The sequence below is a fragment of the Cornus florida genome, unplaced genomic scaffold, assembly GCF_030987335.1.
Source record: "Cornus florida cultivar Cherokee Brave unplaced genomic scaffold, ASM3098733v1 CherokeeBrave_3.0.0_Hap2_Chr04, whole genome shotgun sequence".
Lineage (NCBI taxonomy): Eukaryota > Viridiplantae > Streptophyta > Magnoliopsida > Cornales > Cornaceae > Cornus > Cornus florida.
Window position 1 is genome coordinate 82,240,995 of NW_026775574.1, and position 22,625 is coordinate 82,263,619.

The 22,625-nt window shown below is 35.6% G+C and overlaps 1 protein-coding gene across 1 annotated transcript; it reads left to right on the plus strand.

Annotated features, from left to right (window-relative positions):
- The first annotated feature begins 9,374 nt into the window (after positions 1–9,374).
- Positions 9,375–19,544, plus strand: LOC132303678 (mitochondrial carrier protein CoAc1). The gene is made up of 8 exons (XM_059801037.1): positions 9,375–9,649; positions 10,544–11,173; positions 12,843–12,928; positions 13,017–13,224; positions 17,004–17,136; positions 17,551–17,735; positions 18,166–18,294; positions 19,110–19,544. The coding sequence occupies exons 2-8, from the start codon at positions 10,982–10,984 to the stop codon at positions 19,209–19,211; spliced, it is 1,035 nt and encodes a 344-aa protein (XP_059657020.1). The 5' UTR covers positions 9,375–9,649; positions 10,544–10,981; the 3' UTR covers positions 19,212–19,544.
- The last annotated feature ends 3,081 nt before the right edge of the window (positions 19,545–22,625 follow it).

Genomic DNA, 22,625 nt, shown 5'->3' on the forward strand with positions numbered 1-22,625 from the left:
ATTCTAGTAGTATCAGATTTTGTTGTATACAATTGAAATTGGGGATTTAGAATCCGTGACATGGATTTAGAAATGATTCTAGTAGTGTCAGATTTTGTCATATACAATTGAAATTGGGGATTTAGAATACATGACAGAGGTTCTGTTATTCCCCTGGAGTTTCTTATATCTTGTAAGCACTTCCTGAGCTGGGGGTTTTCTTAGTCAAGTGTGGGTTTTTCTCTCATCTTGGGTGAAGCTAGGGGTGTGTGTGTGTGCGCGTGTGTTTGGGGGGGCGGGGGGGTTTGTGTGTGTGTGGACGGAGTTTGTTGGAAACTCTGTTGAGAGTAGGTTCAGATGATTACAAGTAGCCTTTTTCTTTTCCTATTTATTCCTCTTTTTGAAGAGATACTACTTTTTGGTTCAAGCTGTGATATCATGCATACCATTTGAGAATTCTAAATCATAGAGAAATGGTATTTGGAAGTCCAGAGTTGGGGTACTCTCTCTGTAGGTTTCAAAAAAATTCGTGTGTTATTACTGAATCTTTTAAGATCATCCTCTATCATGGCACTGCTGAGCATTATCATTTTGCTGCCAGAGACTACCCATTTGTGTCGCAATATATATATATATATAATGACATAGGAATCATAATTTCTATGAATCCATTTTTTTTGTCATTAGTCATCCTTTGTTCCCTCTCCCTGAAGATGGTATTTATGATCAGTTACTATATATTTTGGTTTGTATCAGTAACATTTTGGTTATCAAATCCTTGTCACAACATCACACACACACACACACACACACGGAAAGGGTGGGAGAAGATGAAGGTGGATCAACAGAAAAAGTTGGGATGGAAAATAAGGGAACATAGTTTATTAAGATTTGAATACTCAAGACACTGTGATGCTAACTCTAATGTTAGGTAAATGAGCCTGTTGAATCTTCACTGTTCATTTTTTTTATCTTGACAAAAGATATGCTCACACACCCTCTTGTCCTTGCGGGGACTTGAATCTTTAACCTTATAAGAAAATAAGCTGTTCATTAGTCTGTTTATTTGCCGGCCCTATCAATTGTTGCATAGACTTGGCTAGGGTCAAAGGAAGGAGATACAGGGACTTTCCATCAACGTGATCAATAGCCATCTCCACCTTGCACTCATTGTTCATGAAATCACAGGACCAAAAGGTTCACCATTGCTTAAATGTGACTCATAGTTAGAGCTCTAAGAAATAATTCAAAATCAAATTTTTTTGGGCTTGTCTGGAAATTTTATGACCTGGCGTGAGATGCTAGAGCTCTTCACTCAAATCAATCACACAATTACGTTAATTGATTCCGTTACCATACTGACCCCAAAATGCATAGAATTATTGAGCCACAAGTAAGTGCCTTTAGTTATTGCATTGTATAATTTTCATCTTTATGCATATGGCATGTGACTATGTGAGTGATAAGATCTTTTCAAAAGGAAGATATGATTGAGGAATATTATGTGACGATGGCTCACTTTCCTCACGCCCCAATCACCATTGAACCATGACACTGACCTCATTAGCTACTAAATCTGGTTGTGAGCCCACTGATTGCTCTCTCATTAGAACACTACCTAGGGCATGCTAATTTTCTCGGATGCCAAATGAGTTGTATGTGAGACGGGGCGTGAGTCTCACAACATGACATCACAATCACATCAATGGTGAAACTTACACCCCCGCTACATTCTTCCCATTCCGATGATGTGTCTTAATTCTTTTTGAAAATAATTATCAAAAACTCCGAAAACGGGAAAAGTTTTCCAAAAACAGACTTTTAAGTAAAGTTTTCGAAAAAATGCAACCAAACGAAGTTTTTGCATGAAACAGAAAATCGAACCAAACAGACCTCACACGATCTCATACTTGATTGTGTCTTGGGCTTTAATTCCTCAACATAATGCTTGGTGGATCAGGATATCTTTTGGCCCATTACACAAAATGCTTTAATTCAACCCAAAAGCCCAATACTGGCCCAAATACAGTGCCTCTGGAAGCCCATTACAATCCCAACAAAAAGCCCAATACAGGCCCAATACAGTAGTTCCTCCTGAAATCTCATTTGCATGGTCAAGACGTTGACTATACAAATGAGTATATTATAATGGCATTACGACAATTATAGAAAATAAGAGTAATTGTGACAGCGACCAACACACGAGCTTTAACCAAAAATAACAACATCATGCCCACTTACCCTCCACTTTTGGCCTATAATTCCTCATTTGAGGCAATCTATAACGGATACCAAATGAATCAGAAAAAACCAAGAACCACCACTCCATTTCCAAACAGCATTTTCCTTCAAAACAAACACCAAAACAACCTTTCTAGCACCACTTTTTATGATCACAAGAAAAAGAAGAAGAGAAGAGAGAGATCAATCGATATTCTTCTCTCTTCTCCTTCTTATGTAAAACACATCAGCCATGGTACGGAAAATTCTCGCCGTCGATCACCGGTTAAACCATCCGATTCTATCGTTATATCTGCTCGTCGCGTGCATGGCGGCTTCCATTGCCATTGTTTCGTCTCTGTGCGCTCTGACGCGCAAGAAATCGCCGTCGCCTCCATCTGCAACAGAAGAGAAAACAGAGAATTCGAATGTAGTTATTTCACCAGCAGTACCAACAGAAACAGAAACAACACAAGATGAAGAACAACCACCACTACCACCACCGCCGCGAATGCTGAGGACGGCTTCCCAGCATTTCGACCGGTCAAACTCAACGGCCGCGAATGGGAAACTATCGTCTAGCACGAGCGTGAGGATGCAGAAGATGGGATCAAAGCAATGGTCTAAAAGAGAGGATAGACATAGAGATAAGAAATTGAACAAAGAAGACTCGATTTTGAATAAGAAAATTATTCTGGGAGAAAAATGTCAAGTCCCCAATGAAGATGAGACCTCATCCCATCGCCCAAAGACCCCTCCTCGTTCATTGTCCCGGCAAGAATCACGTATTGATAAAGCTGCACTTCCTCGTACATTATCCCGGACAGCATCGCGTGTTGATCGAGCACCTCGTTCGTGATCTTGACAAGTATGGCCTATTGATCCAGTTGCAATTCCTGGAGTAGGGAGACGAGAAACAAGGTGAAAAAGCTCTAGACTTGTTCATGATCATTTCTATCATCTGGGGTTTTTTTGTTTTTGTAGGCAATCCTGCAAATATAATGACGACGAAGGACGTAACAAAATTTATCATTTTCCGGGAAGAGATACAGACTTTGATTTGATTGTGTATAGCTTCGGATCAATTTATGGGTAATTACCAGTCTCATACTTGAACTAAAACTAAGAGGGTGCTTGCAGACATTAAAAAATAAAAATAAAAATCTTATTTGGATCATGTTTCAATTTGGCATGTGCAAATTGGTACATGGCTGACTTTTTGTATATTTCTTCTTCTTCATGGTCATTGCTATTGAAAAAAATTGTAGATATGGTATTTTTATCTTTATTTATTATTATTATTATTTCTTGTTCGGATACATGCATTGTGTGGGAATTTGATACAGAACACCAGGAATGGATATTTTCAATCAGAAATAATTCAAGACAATCCCAAAAAAACAAATTGTTCAACCGGGGCAAAAAAAAGAAGAGAAGGTTTCACTGCGTGTATTTATCAATTTAGCTAAAATTTTGGCCATAACAACTAAGATTTTTTCTCCTAAAAAAAGTTGTGTTGTTCTAAAACAACCAAATAATTGACATTGTTGACCATTACTCAGAAGAATCGAGACGATGAATTTGTGTGTGCATGCATCATGTTAAAATCATATGCTAATGAAGAACTGGGAGAGAAAAAGGAAAAGATATCTTCCTTCCCCTCTCAACCACCCTTCTAGACATGGCAACTCAGCAATAGTGTCTCAAAGAATGAATCTCCATACTACAACCTCACCCAGGACATCATTGATGTACTTCACATAATTCGTTGTGCGTGCTTCAAGGTATCTTGGGAAAGGCAGTTGGCCAAAGGGGGGAAGACATGACAATTTTTTAAATGGGAGAGTACGGGCTTTGGCGTAACGGTAAAGTTGCTCCATTGTGACATAGAGGTCACGGATTAATTTGATTTCGAAACAAAATCAATCTTTCTGTATGCAGAGATAAGGCTGCATATATCAAACCCTTCCTTTTCCTTGACCTGTAGTGATGGGAGTGTCCAGGCTAACCTTTTTAGAGTTCAGTAATAAGTTAAGTCTAAAAATTGATTGCACCATCCAAAGTGGGAAATAGATATCTGGATTTTCTCATATGAACAATCAGGATGGAAAACAGAACATACACCACCTGGCTTGTAAAGCTAGTTTCAGTAAGCTTATACTTCCAGGAACCTGCCAATAGTAACTTGTGCTCATGAGTAAAACTGTCTGCAAAAGGACCAAAATAGCATCAATTACTTCAACATAAAATCTCACGAAGTCGAAACTCAATCTGTACAAGCAATGCAACAGGTACCTTATTATTGGGAGAAAATAATCATTGTTTGGCACAAGAGAAGCAAATCATAGTCAAGCACACATAATAACACAATATTTAACATGGTTCGGCCCAACTTGACTTACATAGAAGAAATTTCATTATAATGAATCAAGAAGAGAATATACTAGTGTAGAGAATGCCCACTCCCTTAATGCTACATCTCTCTACTTTTGGTGCCCCCTTTGCACCCAATCTCTTCTCCTCGCTCACTCCTCAATTCTGTTTTCTTCTCTACTCTCCCAACTCAACACCATCTCTATATATAGAGAGTTCCTAACCCATAGCTGAGTGAGCAAGTCATACAAATCCTGGTGGGGCTCAAGGATAGTTAGTTTGGGCCCAAGTCTAACAATACATTTGCAAACCATTACAATTCAAAGCCCAAACCGATAAGAAGTTGAGACATACATAACACTTATCAATCTGACAAAACCAACTTGTAACTGGCTAACACCAGCTGCACCCTTTGATGATATGCACATTGGAGTAGATCAGGAAGAGAAACATTTGGAGGCCAATGAAAAGCACACTTGCTTTGAAGGAAAAACCAGATTTGACAATATTATTTCTTCCCAAGATCCTCTCAACTTCAGTACAGACCATCCACAATCAAATTCCTAGTAATGCAACATTAAAGCTCTAATAGGATGCAAGCCACCACCCTCTAAGGGGTAACAACCTTCTCCTAGTCTTGTTACATGAACTCTCCTATTTCCGCCAATGTATCATTGTCGATAGGACAAAACAGGGATACGGGTATAAGATATGTGTCCGACACACGAACCCCGAATAAGACACTCCAATCCTCTACATTAGATAATGGAAGAAATTAAGCTTTCAATTTTGATAACAAAGAAAGGTTTCCTAATTAAGACAGATGAAAACCCTTTTCCACCACATCCCATCTAATTTAAATTCTAAAGTAGTGTTATCCTTAAACAAAAACATCTTCTTTATAAGGTTATATAACATGCATTGAAATGTATTGGACATATCCATATTCTCATTACCAATTTTTAGTCTTAGACACATTACAAGCCAGGTCCCCTTTTCCTGAGAACTGGGATTTTTGAAGGTACAACACTTAAGACACACTTATAGCTGATACACATACTAGAATCCATGCAACATAGCTCCCGGTCACCAATAGTTAGTCGAATTCATGACATTTCGCGTAACATTACTTCTATTATTTTGGAAACTGAGGACATAAAAGGTACGTAACAACTAACATGATAACAACAGGAATAAATTGAGCTTTGACACTGATAAGTGCAGAATTCCAAAAACAAAGCTCCCTATAAACTCATCGGACTAAAAAAAACATAATCTAACGCGAACAAATTGCAAAGCTTTAATAATTTGAATATTACGAAAGTTATATATGGTCAAGGTCGAGCACTCAAAAACTAATGAATTAGCAACATCGAATGCAACCATGCCTTTACATTTCTTTTTTAAGCTAAATTACTCTCATCTCTTCAGCTAAAAGTTTCACTAGTCTATGCCTATTGACCATAGTAATGTTTGATTCCCTGATAAAGGTGGGGCACAAAGCGTAATAGAATATTTGATGGCAATTTCTTAATCCAAATTTCAGTAGTCTATTTGGTGTCATGTCCTTTGGCTTTGGGGCACAAAGCTCTATAGAATATTCGATGGCAATTTCTTAATCCAAATGCCGGTAGTCCATTAGGTGTCTATGTCCTACAAATTAATACAATATGTTCTTAAAAAATTACAGATCAAATACAAAAATCATCCATTTCTAGAATAATGTTTAACAGCAGCTTATGATGATTGAATCACCATTATATAACTCCATATTTCTGTATTGTTTATTTCCAGAATATGGAAATAGCTAGAATCTGCAAAGGTAAAGTCTAAAACCGAAATCATTAAAGCCCATCACGACCAAATTCCATCCCAAACAAATTTATCACGAGAAGAAATAATCTAAAGCTTTGGCTTGTAAACAAATTCCACTACCAACAAGCATCAGAATTATTAATTGGGCACTGAAAAAATGGATCGAAGAATCAAAATAAAGCTCAGTTGGTGCATTAGTATCATGCATATTCTGAAAATGTGTGAACTCTCTCTCTCTCTCCCTCTCCCTCTCTCTCTCTCTCACACACACACACACAAAAACATAGCATTCAATATTTTAATCTGTTTACCTGCGGTTCCAGTTGCGCTTTAGCAGCCCAATCTTTGACAGAGTATCAGAAGTCAAACAATTTGTCAACTAACAGATGAAACAGAATTATTATCTTTGGTTCAATTTAAAATATTCACAAATTTTCTTCGTCTGTTGAAATATTTTCTCTTTCCAAAATAATTTGATGAAAATGAATGATGCTATTAAACTCGTCAAATGTCATAAGGTCACATGGGAGTCTCCAAGATTGCGCTGTCTTGACAATTAACAAGAAGCACTCCATAAATGCACCGTTATGAAAATATATTTATGCTATGTTTGGGAGTACCAAATCAGCGGTTTGGATTTAGAATTGGGAGAAGTATAGTTAAAACTTTAAATTAAATTTTCTCCAACCCAAATCCAAAGTACGGATTCGGTACTCCCAAACGCAACATTACAATAAATTGACACATTGGATCTTCGTCCATGGTTTTCACGGCTACAAGAGCTGAATCGAAGTGCTTGAGCTCTAATTGTTCACCGAAGAGAGCAATGACGAATAAAACACTAACTCTAATGTTGGTTATATAGCAATGGAGAAAACAAAATTAATAGATCGATAGTCCGTACAGGCTACCTCATTGGTAAGACCTTTGGGGGTACTCCTTTTAGGTTTTTGGTCTGAGACTTACCAAAGTGAGACTTGGACTAAAATGATACACACGTTTTAGACAATAACTTGCATCCTAAGTTTGCAAATCATCCCTGATCCAAAGTGACTAGCAGGTAAGTTGATTCTTGGATATCAAATAATAATAATAATAATAATAATAATAATGATGATGAGGTTCAAATTTGAGTTAGGAAAGATAGAACTAATGGTGATAGTCCAATATAATATCACAGGAAGCAACAATTTCAAACTATTACAAGAATTACAAAATATAATATAAATAGCACTTGGAACAGCAAAAATGTATAAAATTATACAAAATCTGAATCCCCAGAAAACCACACTAATCAATAAAGAAAATATATATATAAGCAATCTAAACGAATCACAATAAGCGGATTGAAAGTTTGAAACTTACAAGTGCGTAAACAAAACAAATGTCCCGACGATTATTTTAAAAATCCATCTATATATATATATATACATATGCATACACATACACGAATTGTTCTGTTTGCACACAATGACTTACAGAAATAAATGCCTCATCGACGCCTAGTGATCGGAGGAGACTGTACGCTCTTCGATTCAATACTATGTTGATTTGGAATGAACTAAAATATACAATCCAATGCAACGAGAGGATGAGGCATAATGGTAATTTTACGTTCTACTAGTGTGTAATTAGAATGAAAAAAAAAAAAAAAAAAAAAAAAATTGCATTTCTACTACTGTGGCAAGAAGAAACATCACTCACTCATGTTACTATTATCTCTTTTAAGAACAGGTACGAGCCTGGAATTGGGCTCAGGAGGGGCCCAATCCTTGGCTTGTATATGCAGCTATATATATATATGCACAAATATTAATAACAAAACATAGCCGGCATTTTGTGATATTCAAAAATATATGTGGCATTTTGTATTATTATAAGAAGGTATGTATATAAAATTAAAAGCAAAAAAAAGTCACGGGAGCTGCCCCAGTGGGCATTAGCCGCCGCCTATTTATTATTGTGGCGACAGGCGAGAGAAAACATTTACCATCTACTATTGGGAAAAAGAACAAAAAAAAAAAAAAAAAAAAAAAAAAACAATAAAACAGAGAGACAATTATTGCGTTTGCTTTAAATGGCATGTGAATTGTAATTCAACGAGTACTTTCATACATTTTTTGATTGTTTTTACTGACAACACATACACTTATACACTTTTTTTTTTTTTTGTTTTTTTGAACAACACTATTATATATATATATATATATATATATATATATCAGTGGGATATTCTCAAAATTGAGTAAGGATATTTTCAAGATTTTAATAAAAAATACAGATAATTTTATAAATAAATTTTTTTTTTCAGTGGAACGATCATCCTGCTAAGTCGTCCGTCTTAGAGAGATTATACTATTGAGTTAGATTTTTTTGATATACAAAATAAAAGTTTGAGTTCAAGTATCCATATAAAACAGTGTGTGAGAATTTTTTAGACATTTTTAATTGATGAAAAAGTTTTACTAAAGTCAATTAATACGGACCAAATTAAATTTATTTGGGTCCTTTGACATCAAATGGGGAACTAGACCATCCGAAGGACCTTCTTTTGTTTAGCTATATATGTGCAACACAATTTAATTAAAATATAATATCGTTATATCAAGCTCAATCGTGTATGTGACACAATTATTTTCAACCTCAATTAAAAGTTGCTTCTCAAAATATTTGTCTTACCGTTACGATTAAAAAAAATATATATATAACAAGATAGTATATTAAATTTCAAAACAATGGTATTGCATAGATATAATAATACTACTGTACATGTATACAATACAAATTATACAATAATAATGTATAGAAAAGCTAAACTTGGAAGATGAAGCACCAAACACGTGTGCAAGCACCAAGCACGTGTGACTCATGTAAGCAACTACATCACCTTTCTATTGAAAGAGACTACCACAAGTCCACTTGTGACAAACCTAACTATTGATATATATATATATATTTTTTTGGCTTTTGTACTCCAGCTATGAAATGGTCACTATGGTCATTTTGGTCAATGCAGTAGAATAGCACTCCAACACGCTTCCACCAAAGCCGGTCCAAAATTTCCGAGAAGCTCCGACATTTAAATTAAATTATAATTTCAATTGCGCCTTCGAGGAAGAAGAAGATAATCGAAGAAAGCCCCCAAAATCAAACCTCCTTAGGTCTCCTTCCCAAGTCGAAGGAGAACGGGTACAGCTCACATTCTTAAATATTATCAAGTGTTTGTTAGTACCTGCTCTCCTCCGACCTAAATCAACCACTGGTATGTTCTATTTTATTTTTTCTCTCTTCTCTTTTCTTTCAATTTATTCGACATATTTTATTGATGAAACCGAGCAAAATCTAAATGGGTATTAATGCTTTTGTCTTAGATCGAACTAGGCAATGCTTATGTTGACTGCGTTTTGATTATTTGGTCTTTATTATTGGTTTTTGAATTTTGATAGAAATATTCCATTTCATTGATAAAATTGATCGAAATCTAAGTGGGTATTTAAGTTTTTGCCTTGGATCGAAGTAGACGATGCTTATGTTGGTTGGGTTTTGATTATTCTGTCTTTATCGTTGGTTTTTGAATTTTGATACAAATATTCCATTTCATTGATAAAATCGATCAAAATCTAAATGGGCATTTAAGTTTTTGCCTTGGATCGAAGTAGACAATGCTTATGTTGACTGGGTTTTGATTATTCGGTCTTTGTCGTTGCTTTTTGAATGTTGATACAAATATTCCATTTAATTGATAAAATTGATCAAAATCTAAATGGGTATTTAAGTTTTTGCCTTGGATCGAAATAGACAATGCTTATGTTGATTGGGTTTTGATTATTCGGTCTTTATTGTTGGTTTTTAAATTTTGATACAAATATTCATTTTCATTGATAAAATTGATCAAAATCTAAATGGGTATTTAAATTTTTGTCTTGGATCGAAATAGACAATGCTTATGTTGATTGGGTTTTGATTATTCGATTTTTATTGTTGGTTTTTGCTAAATGTTCAATTTAATAGATAAAATTGATCAAAATCTATATGGGCATTAAAATTTTTGTCTTGGATCCAAGTACGTAATGCTTATATTGACTTGGTTTTGATTACACGGTTTTTGTAGTTGGTTTTTGATATAAATATTCAATTTTTCATTGATCAACCTCAGGTGGATATTAACGATTTAGTCTGGGAGCTACGTGGGATAGTTCTATTTAAAGGGTTTCATCTCGACTGTTGTTTTTTGGGTTGGAGTATTGATAAATTTTGTCAATTTCCTGATGGGCATTGATGAATTTGATATAGATTCATGGGGGCAATCATACAATTGAAGGGGCTTTGATTATTCGACCTGTGTGGTTAGTTTATCATCATTTGTTGATGTATCTTGTCGTTATTGGGGAAGAGGATCGGCTTGTGAACATACCCTATACAATTCCGGGTGTTCTCGGGCCATCGTGTCTGCCTTTTGAACAAAAGGATTTCTCATTCTGTCCCCCGCGAGATAGATGGGATAAAGAGTTCTTCAAACTGCAGGGTGGATAATTGATTGTATCGAATTCATAGTTTTGGTTTGAGAACTTGGTTTGAGTAGGAATAATTTGAGATGGGTTCTTCGCAAGGGTCTTCTTTGTCCACAAATGTGGCGGGTTTTGTTGATGGGTCTTCTGCTCATAGGGAAGTTTCATTCATTGATAGTATGCCCATCTATGTCAAGGAGCTAATTGCTGGAGGTGCTGCTGGAGCATTTGCCAAGACGACAGTTGCTCCTCTGGAACGAATCAAAATACTCTTGCAGGTGAAGCTTCTTTATTCATTGCTTTCCTGTGCTCCATATCAACTTCTCTCTCTCTCTCTCTCTCTCTCTCTATATATATATATATGTCTCGTAGATTATTTTTAATTTGATTTAGTCAGTTCAATTTTACTGACTAATTGTTTGTATTGTGTACATTTCTTATCAAGTTTGTTTCTAATCAGAATTATACCAGATAGTCACATTTACGTAACAATACTACTATGCTAGGCTATATTCCTAGTTTTTCTCCACTTAACTTTTCCAATAAAACTCCAATTACATTTTTCCCTCGTTACATTCTCTCCATCTCTTATTATTATTTTTTTTTTTATATTCTCACATCTCTTGTTATGTTTGGACTCTCCTAATTTCTTTCCTTGCAAACTTTCATGTGTGCCTCAACGTTATACTGCAAAGGATTTGAATTACTATTTCGTTTTCAAGCCAAAAAAAGTAGTTTCTACTTGGGTGCCATAATTCATTGAAAGTTAAAAAAAAAAAAAAAAGGGTTAAGGAATTTTTAAATTAGGGTAAATTTTAAATAACAATTGTTAACTATTATTTTATGTTAACATATTAAACATTAAACTGTCACTTTTAGATTTTTCTCTAAGGCCTCAAATTATGAGCCGGCCCTGGACAATTGTACAGTTGTAATTCAATAATTATTTCATTGGGCCATTCACGCATGAATTATCACCACTTAAAGATAAGAATAACCTGAATGGACAGTTTAAAGTGGGTCAGCCCTTTCAATTCATTTGTGTAAAGAATATCTTGTTGGAAGATCCAAATATGCGATGCTTATCGTATGTAAAAAACCCTCAAGGGATAATTATGATATATAATCAAAAGATGCCCAGGGAAAAAAAAAAAAAATTCAAAAGATGCATCTCATATTGTCAAGAGAAAAGGTATGTTCTCTCATGTGACATTTCATTGCCTCATTTGGTCCTTTGGGATAAAGTGATATGCATATATGTATATCTATATATACAATTATACATATATTATGATAAGGCATTCAAGAGGGTAGACAAAAGATAATAAGCTCATATATTAGTAGAGTGTATCAATTATACTTATTTTGCACAGTTTTATTTGTAAGAAAGGAAATCAGTATTTTTATTCCATTGAGGGTTCTTTCTCCTAGAACTCAAGGTACTAGCCTGTGTCATTGTCTTTATTAAACTGACCAGCAATGGAATTGGAGCACTTGGAGTTGAAATTTTGTATTTCATAAGAGCTCTTTACCTTCTTTGGTACATTTTCTCTGATATACACTGTAGCTGTAGCCATAGCCCACAGGTGATTGGGTTGTAGCAGTTGAAGTCTATAATACAAAATTTTAGGTAGGGTTCTTCTGGCATTTGGTCAAAAGGCAAGAAGTGATCATCTTTTGAAATCGGTTGACAGACATCTATATCTTTATTTTCTTATACTATAAATATCTCTAATATATTGAGATTGATGTCCGTTTCAGTATTTGAATTTGTTAGTTATGATGATGTATTTGTTTTCAAAGTCCTATGGTTATGCTATTTTGGTGCTTCTATTGTATATTGGCGTTAGACAGTCATTGCAATGATATATCTTAGTGGCTTGTATTATATTCTATTTATTTTTGTATTAGGTCTTATTAACTTTTTCTATCCTTGGATATTTGTAGACAAGAACAGAAGGGTTCCACTCTCTTGGGGTGTGTCAATCTTTGAAGAAGTTGCTGAAGCATGAGGGTGTTTTAGGATTTTATAAGTAAGTTTAATTAAATTTTAATCATTTACTTCTTGGCATACTTCCCTCGTGAATATTATTTTAACTCATGCTTTACATGTCTTTTTAGAGGAAATGGAGCTAGCGTCATTCGTATTATTCCATATGCAGCCTTACATTTCATGACATATGAGCAGTATCGTTGTTGGATTTTAAATAACTTCTCTGCCTTAGGAACGGGGCCTGTTGTAGATCTTTTAGCTGGTTCAGCATCTGGAGGAACAGCAGTTTTATGCACATATCCTTTAGATTTGGCTCGTACTAAACTTGCCTACCAGGTAACTTGGTTGCAGCATATTTTAAATATGTTCTTATTCCCTTAAATGATGTGCGTATTTCATAACATAGCTTATGGTGATTAAAGCATGTCTTAGTGTGGATTTAGTATTTAGGATTCTAGTTTATGCTCACTCAGGTTCTTTCTTTGTGTATTTTTGTTAACTGTATCATTGTACTTATCATAGCTTTTAAATAGGTTGTAAAACAGATTTATAAATGTGTGTGCATACATATTTTTTGTTTTTCATGTTTTATATAATTTAATGAGATTTTTCTTTTAGTAGTCTACAAGATGCTTTGATGCATTGATTGTTGAGGCGCAATCTACCTCTACTTGTCTTGGTCTTTTTAAAAAGTTTGTAAAATTGGTTCTTGTTTATACACTTTGATTTAGTTTTTTTTTTTTTTTGTTTGGAAAGTGATAAACTTTAAAACACTTATTGATGTTTTTTTGTTTGTTTACAATAATTTGCTTTTAGATGACGTGGTTTTGATTCATGAGTGTAAATGGAAAACTAGAATTACGGATTTAAACATTATAGTCTTAACGACTCAAATTTATGTGTTTCATGAATTTATTAAAAATAAAACCATAATGCACATTAGTGGTCTATCAAGTGTAATCTCTCTTTTTCTCTTTTGCTTGCGTCTCTCTCTCTCTTCCCTTTCTTTTCTGTTTGTTCTTTAGTAGAGGTCCAACAAATCAAGATGACAGGCTATCTAAATATTTATGTTTGGGGCGAATTTCTTGTTTGTTGGTTAGTGTTTTGGAACAATTCACGCAAAAAAAGTGATTTTGGAACATGATTTCCAGTTACTTGGGTTTTTCATCAATTTGAGAGTGATACTATTGCCCATTGGCTGTTGATGGACGATTAAAATGGAGATGTGTATTTATATTGTTATGTGATTTTTTACCAAATAATTTAAGAGTGGAAATTTTGCAAAAATATAATAGGAGCTGTTATTTCTTATAGAGCAATATGTTGATGAACTGAGAAGAAACTAGTTCAAAACATCAATGTATCGGGATATGAAAGATGAAATTATTAACCTAGAGATTTAAGTATCTGGGGTATCAAGACTAGCCTCAAGATATGAGGAGATTATTAGCTCTTGATTGAGATAGTTTGATCATGTATAATAGGTTACTGGTGAGACAAGCAAGTGTAGGTGGCATTTGTGATTTTAACATTTGGATGGCAGTTGGCACCATTTTTTTCCTTTAATGGTAACAATGATTCTCGAACTTCAGTCATCTTGGAAGTTCAGTATATAAATATACTTGGGGAAAATATTGAAGTTGCATTTGTTGCGTAGACATTGACCCAGGAGCAGGAGCAGGAGGAGGAGGAGGAGGAGGAGGGGGTTAACAGCTAAAACCTATTTGGTTATCTAATGGTGAACTTCTAAGGTGATTTCAAAGTTAATTGACTTAGATGATTCAGAGATTTAGCTTCCTAAGAAAGATGGATATTTAGGCTTATGCTAATTTTTGTTTATTTTGTTTTCCTTAGATTTCATTTCACATTCTTGTTTAGTTAGTTTCTTGATTTTTTTCGGCTTGATTAGTTGAGTCAATTAACTGTGATGAAAAGCTATCTAAGGTGCATTCACACAATACACTTACATATTCTAATCGACATACAGCATATATAACATATATTAGCTAACACCATATATCATATATTGGATCAACTAATCCTGTCAAACACCTAGACTTAACTATAATAACATTAAGTCCTATCATACATCTAGTCTAAAGCATATATCAAACATCCATGCAACAAATTGTATTAGTCTAAACATACTAAAACACAATACACAAGTTATGCTAACGTACTAATTTAACTTATTCCAAAACATATTGGTTCCAGACATGGATAGACAATAATTAAGGAGTTAAGGGATAAAAAAAGCTAACACAACGATGTTACGAGGTTTGGCAAATCCACTTACATTCTTTCCTCAAGCATGCCACTTTAGGATTTCCTCCCATTCCCCCCATTTGGGCCTCTTCCTGTAGGTGAAGAGCAAAACCTTCACACCACTTGGTTACATGTCAAGTGAAAACACATTTTTTATGGGCTAAGAAGTAACCTCTCTTAATTACTGGGCTAATAGAAACCTACCTTTCTTATCAAGGTAGAGAGTGAAACCTTTGCGAAGCTTAAACCCAAGTTCGTCCCTACCAAGTAGCACTTGAACTTGATACTCACAAGAATATGAGTTCGAGCACAATTATTACAATGATATCTCTTGAAAGATAGATATATACACATTTAAGCTCACACACCTAGAGTTAATACACGAAGCATTCCATTTGAAAGCTCATCTCTAGGGTTTCAAACCACTATGAAGGAATACGAGTGATATTCAACGATAAAGCTCAATAGTGGTTCTACCCAAGAAAGATATTCAACAATAAAGTCCCATGGTAGCTTCTACCTATAATGGATGATAAATTGTATCCTCCAATGGTAGAATTGAACCAAGATATATCACTTTATCTTCTCTCACACCCTTGTGTATGTATATAATCTTTTCCCTCTCACACAAGAGATGTTCACTACAAGGTGTCTTTATATCCCCATTTCAAACTATAGCCGTTGAGCACAAATGATACACTGTGGGACTTCTGAACAAGCCATTTGAATTTTGTCTCAAATAGTTGACAGACTTTAAAGGCAGTCGACTGTTTTGGCTAGACCAGTCTGCTAATCCAGATAGATAAGTTGACTTAGGCATATGTCCTTTGAGTGATTAAACTCTATGGACAATCCTAGTCGATTGATTCAAGGGGATCTGCCATGCCCCACTTCCCACTCCCCACGGGTACATGAATTTAATTCACCCTCCAATTTAATGAAAATACCATAATTTCTAAATCAAAAAACACTCCAAGTCTCGAATCAACTCCAAACCGTTCAAAAGTAAATAATAAACTCAAGTAACAAGATAACTTACCAAAAACTTATAGCTATCCTACCTTTATTTCTTGGAGTTTGCCTACGAGCAAGAACCTGAAAAGGTTTTATGGAAAAATAGGGTGAGCTCAATGAGTCCAGTCGGTTCCTGGTGTGTTGTGAAAAACAGATAACTTTTTTTTTTTGTTAAAAATAACTTATTTGAACAATAGAAAAGATTTTTTTTTAAAGATTTTAGATAAATGAATTGAACATCTTGGACTAGTCTGTGAAACGTATATAACCATGTAAACAATAGTATCTTGATTAACCTATAATCCAACATCATTTCTAATACAACTCATCACTGATAAAAAACATGAAATCATGTTGTCATGAAACCGGACAATTTATCAAGTATAAAAAACTCAGGAGATAATAATGCCATATACAGTCAAACACTGTGTAACCTATGCGTCTTTAGGGACCTTTCACCGGGACCACTGCCCTCATCCTTCGGCTTAAGGGGCTCGCACCTGGTGGCCATGAAGACCCACTCATTAAACCCTCACCATTTAGGGTCTTTCGACCCAAGGGAGTTTCATGCCAGGCAAATACACAGTAGAGAGACAAAATCAATACCAAAGTACATCCATATACCATTTCCACGAACAAATCCTTCCCCTTTCCATCGTCATACTTGTATTAGAAAATTCACCATAAATCATGTATTTCATATTTCGAACAAACCTTGTATAGTCCAATTTATGGTTCAGTTTCTTACTTTTTGGGTTGATTTTCCAAGAGTTCAATTGTTACTAAATGGTCTGTGTTTTTGCCATTGTTAATGTATTCATCCTTTGTTTTTATAGGTTGCGGACACACGAGGAAGTTTTGGTAATGTTACGAGAAGTTTTCACACCCAGCCTCAATATAGTGGCATAAGAAATGTATTAGGAAGTGTATACAAAGAGGGAGGAGTACGTGGGCTGTATCGGGGTGTAGGTATATATTTGCTTGCCATGTTATTTTTTCGTATTTATGTTGTATTGCACAACTATTTTTGTTGCACAAATAGCATCTATGATCGATTCTTGATAAAAAAAAAAAAAAAAAATTGTAATTTGAGACTCAAATTTTTGGAATCTTTGTTGTCATTTTATTGTTGTTATTTTGATTACCAGCATAGTTGAATCTAATTGATTACCAGCTTAGTTTCATCATCATCATCATCATCCTTGCCTTTATCCCATATAATGGGGTCAGTTGTGTGATACCATTGATTGGATACTGTTAACCCTGTACTATTTATTGCTTTTAGCTTTAATTGCTCTCTCCATATTCAGCTGCGTGCTTAGGTTTTTTTGCAAATTTGTATTTGTTCAAGTGATCAAAAGGAATAAGCTATACTTTAAACAGGACCAACACTCATTGGCATCCTTCCTTATGCTGGTCTGAAGTTTTACATCTATGAGGAACTCAAAAGGCATGTACCTGAAGAGCACCAAAAATCCATTGTGATGCGTCTTTCTTGTGGAGCTCTAGCTGGCTTATTTGGGCAGACCCTCACATATCCTTTGGATGTTGTCAGGAGGCAGATGCAGGTATTGCCCTGTTACACCTATACGGTTTTGATGGAGTGTATTTTACCATATATATATATATATATATATATAAAATTCCCTTGGTGATTTCATAGGGGGGGCAGAGTGGATATAAATGAATGACCCATCCTATTTAGTTAAATGTGATCTATTTTATGACCTTGAATATATTAAGTTTATGTTAATAAGATATGCTAATTGTATTTACATAAACGTATATATTCATGCAATATAATGTATATTATATACTTGTGTTATATATAAGTTTTGGGGTTAGTTTACAATAGACCCAAACAGAAAGTGACTCAGGTTCGTTCTTACTTTTCTGACAAGATTTAGAATGTTACAAGAAATATGATATCAGCTTGGAACTTCTACATAAATTAATTTGATCTGGTATTTTCAATTAATTAGGTTATGTTGTCATCAGGTTGAACATCTGCAGCCTTCAATGCAAGGTGGTGCTAGATACCGTAGCACATTGGATGGGCTTACCACTATTATCCGGAATCAAGGATGGAGGCAATTGTTTGCTGGCCTCAGCATAAACTTTATTAAGGTAATTGATTACATTATATGGTCAAGCCATTATGCTGTGACCACATTGTAGAACGCTATTTGTCAAGATACTTGCTGTTGATTGTCTCTCTTATTCAATCAATGACTATGGTTTTTTATTATGGTCGGCTGCTATGAGCGTCATCCTATCCCTGATCCACATTGAAAATTTTGCTGAAGATCGAGACACATCTCGTGTAGTGCTAGTTAGCACTGCACAACTAGAACTTCTTTTAGTGGTGAAATTTAAAAACCTAGGTTTTGAGCCTTTTGAGCACACCATCAACTGATCTATTTCTTATTCCCCCACGTGATAGAAGAACTATAACAATATGGTTTGTTATATTCTTCCAATGGGTCTTAGAAAATGTCAATGCGATTTTCTGGAAGAACTTTGACCTGGGTTTAAATTGAGTTCTGACTTTTGCCACTTTGGACTCGGGAACAGTTAAACAAGTATTTTATTGTGTTTTTTCCCGAAAATTTAAATGTGTTTCTATCTATCTCTGAAGATTTAATCCATATTAAAAAAAAAAAAAAAAAAAAAAAATTCATCCAACGCTTACCATATGAACATTTCTGGCTTTTCTCTTGGAGGAAAAGAACTTTGCTTTCACTTTTTTTGTGGGATGGGTCAAACAAGTCAATATCATGTAGAACACAAACCCTCTTTGAGACGAGCTTTGTCATCTGAGACCCAACTAAGACCCAAAGAGAAGATTTTTATTCTAAATTGGATTTACAATGGTTCTATTTTATTATTATTCTTTTATTGAAAAATTGTAACTAATGGCATGTCATGATTTTTGTGAACAGATCGTTCCTAGTGTAGCAATTGGTTTCACGGCATATGACTCGATGAAGTTTTGGCTTCGGATACCACCCCGGCAGAAATCACAATCAGTATCCGCTGCATAAAATCCAAGACTAAATACATGCATCATTACAATTGAGAACACTTCTGAATCCTGTAGTATCATGATATTAGTACTATATTTGTATTAGAGATAGAAAATGACTGAGTTCTATATATACGTTAGTGATTGATAATGGTTCTCTTTCTCCTCAGGGAGATGCAGAAATAGTACTTCAAGATCCATTACGTGTCCAAAAGGTGTTTTGTTCTTCCTGGCATTGTTATTTTGGCACAAATATTTTTGGTTCTTAAAAAGAAACAGTCCGAGAATGTTCAATTGTCCGAAATGAATTTCTTTATTTGCGGATTTATAAAAAACATCAAGTTCATAAAAATTCTCGTTTGCCGATGTATTGTCAAAAAATTAAATTGTGTGATTATTGTTACTGATTGTCATTATGATTAGGAAGAAGGCACTCCTCATGGAATGAATATTGTTTTAATGGTTTGTATAGACAATTGTGAACTACTGTTAGGAATTTGGACTTTTGGCGTACCTGAGCGGTCATGCCTGCAGGCACGTATCGAACGCGAGGGGTCTGTGGTGCAAGGTCTGTGCCCGGACTAAAAATTTTGGTTCGTCTTTTTATGATTATGACAGTTGAAATTGTAAAAGTTGTGTGAAAATGCATACTGAATGGAACGGAACGGAACGGGTGGGGAGTGTTTGCGCACGCGTGTGATTGTGTGTCTTTGTCCATGTAGTGTGCTGCTGTTACGGGATTTGGACTTTGACAAGCCCCTTGACAGTCATGAGGTGCTATCAATGTGCACATGGACATTTTTGTAAATATATTAAAAAAATGAAGTTTGGAGTTTAGGTTTGGAAAAGTTAGGGGGGGTTGATTTGGTTTTGGAGGTTCAAAGAGTTAATTTTACTCCTCAAACATATGCAATGTTTACTTATGTTAGAGCGGTAGTTTTTCCTTATTCAAATGTTGGGAAGCACTCCTCAGCACCCATGTCCCTCAGCAAGGCCATGGCACGCCTTGCATGTAACACGCATTGGGAGCTTAGCCAACATGCTTAGGCATGATACACACCATCCGAAGGTGGTGGGTCAAGAAGGAGACACTCAGTGGCGCGTCGACAGCATGCAGGACGGGCAGCACGTGCACGTTCGTGCATCAACAAGCCCCAAGCCTTGTGCATGGTTTGGCAAACCAGCACATATAGGTCCTTGGATTATGCTAACTTGTCTTGGGCAAGGTTGCAGCTCGAATGGACCGAAGTGTGGGCATAGCGCGGGATAACTCATGAGCATGGGTTGGCTTGGTTTAATTTAGTGGGCTTGACACGAGCTAGGTTCACATAGTTGACTCAGATGTTGCTTAAAGCATGGACCACAAGTCATGGACGTGTGGCATGGTCAAGTAAAGGACATAGGCTCAAGGCAGTGGGTGTATACGAGGCTCAGCATGCAATGATGGCTCAGGGGACTCAGACATGGCTCATGGTTACTGAAAATGGCTAGGTGGGCTTAATCGGTTGGGGTGGTTACTAACACTTCCTGTGCATGTATTATGGGGAGTGGGGGTATGATAAGTAACCTGCCATGCACGTGGCACAATTTTGAGGCGACAACACACGTGATTGGGGTCAGCTTTACTCCATTATGCTGATATATAGAGTTATATAGATATGTGGTAGATGATAGGTAACCTCTTGTGGACAGATGGCATGTGCAGGGCATGTCAGCAAGCTAACAGTGGAGCTTGTCAACTATAAATGTAGTTTTGACATTTTGAGATTGTGCCAGCACGACCCTAGGTGGTTGGGGGTGTTATCCACCACTTTAGTGGCTATTGTGGGCAGTTTTGAGAGTTTGCCTATAAATAGGTGGGTTCTGTAGAAGAGAGGGACACACAGATAGATACACAGAGAGAAGGGTAGTGAGATATAGAGAAGAGTGTTGTGGGAGACTCTTGTATGCTTCTGTAGGTTGATGCATTTCCTTATACTGTTTTGTAAATAATAGTAAAAGGTTGGAAGCCTTGGGCTTCTGTAAATTTGTGGGTGTTCTTGTTCATACATTCTTGCATTTATACTTTGTGTGTGAGAGTGTTTTACTTGCTCTGTGTGTGTAGACATTAAGTGTGGGTTGGCTGAGCTAAGTCAGAAATTGAATGAAAGTTGTTCTTATTTTTGGCTTAGTGCTAGGGTTGCAACGCGGGCGGGTTGGGCAGGCTTGGCACTCATCTCGGGCTAGGCTAATGTAGAAAATCTTCAGCTCAAGCCCCGCCTTAAGCCTGAGCCGAGTTGCCCAGCTCGCACTAAGCTCACCTCAAAAGAATTTGTGTAAAAAGTAATTCAATTAATAATGCACTCATGACTTGAACCTGAAACCTTAAACATAAATCTCAAACACATTACCAACTTAACTACTAGACTCTTGTGACTTAAGTATAATTATAAATATATATAATATTTTCGGGTTCGGGTTGGGCTTCGGGTTTTATCCATATCAACCCAAGCCCAACCCGAATTGTTGAGACAACTACCTCACTTAGAATTAAGATGGTGCCTAGGTGATTTGGCTTTGCTAGACCAGCCCTGTTGATGGACCAAAATTATGAATTTAATAAAAGTTATGCATAACAATTCAAGAGGGTGTTGTGTTTTTGGGGAAGTGTCCTAGTCGTTTTTGCTTTAAACAAATTTACAGGGAAGTGCATTTCGTCTCCTCACATCTAAGTTTCTAATTTACAGGGAAGTGCATTTCATTCCCATCAAGTTACTTGTCGGTTATTGACCAACCATCGGGGACATACTCAGAAAATTATGTTAGGGGTAATAATGAATTTTTTAAATATTTTTAGGAGGAGCAATAGTAATTGTATACACAAATTTTGTAGTCTGCAAATACGAAACAAAATAGGGGTAAATATAATATTTTATTAATTGATAATGATGGGGTACAATCCTTTGTAATATTTTTTACAAAAAGAAAGGTCTTTTGGTTGGTTGGATCCAAGGGTTGCACGACTTTGATCTTGAATCACCATGGAATTTGGATGAAGAACGACACGATTTGATATGCTTGATGTTCTTCGCTTTTGGGTTTGGATTATGAATTTGTGTCTCTTACTTCTGAATCTCTGAATTTCTGGACTTCTGAATTTTGAATTTGTGTGTTTTCCTTCTTCCTTCAGGCCTCTATTTATAGGTTTATTGGATTAATAGGATGATGACACGTGTCATCTCCTGATAAAGATAAAATCATAACTGAGCCGAGCCGGTTATATTATGATAATTATCTTTAAATATAATTATTCTAAATATATTTTATTAGGAATAATTATCTTTTTATTTAATCATCTGGGCTGGGCTAATTGAATAATTTAAGTGGATCAAGCTTGGGCCAATTAAATAACTTAATTAAACATTAAGTCTATATTTCATGGGTCCATTTGTCA

Bases quoted from the DNA above. Each gene is read 5' to 3' on its own strand.
- LOC132303678 (XM_059801037.1), top strand. From the start codon at position 10,982: ATGGGTTCTTCGCAAGGGTCTTCTTTGTCCACAAATGTGGCGGGTTTT. The intron at 13,225-17,003 runs GTAACTTGGTTG...TTGTTTTTATAG, and splicing joins GTACTAAACTTGCCTACCAG to GTTGCGGACACACGAGGAAG. The intron at 17,736-18,165 runs GTATTGCCCTGT...TGTTGTCATCAG, and splicing joins TTGTCAGGAGGCAGATGCAG to GTTGAACATCTGCAGCCTTC.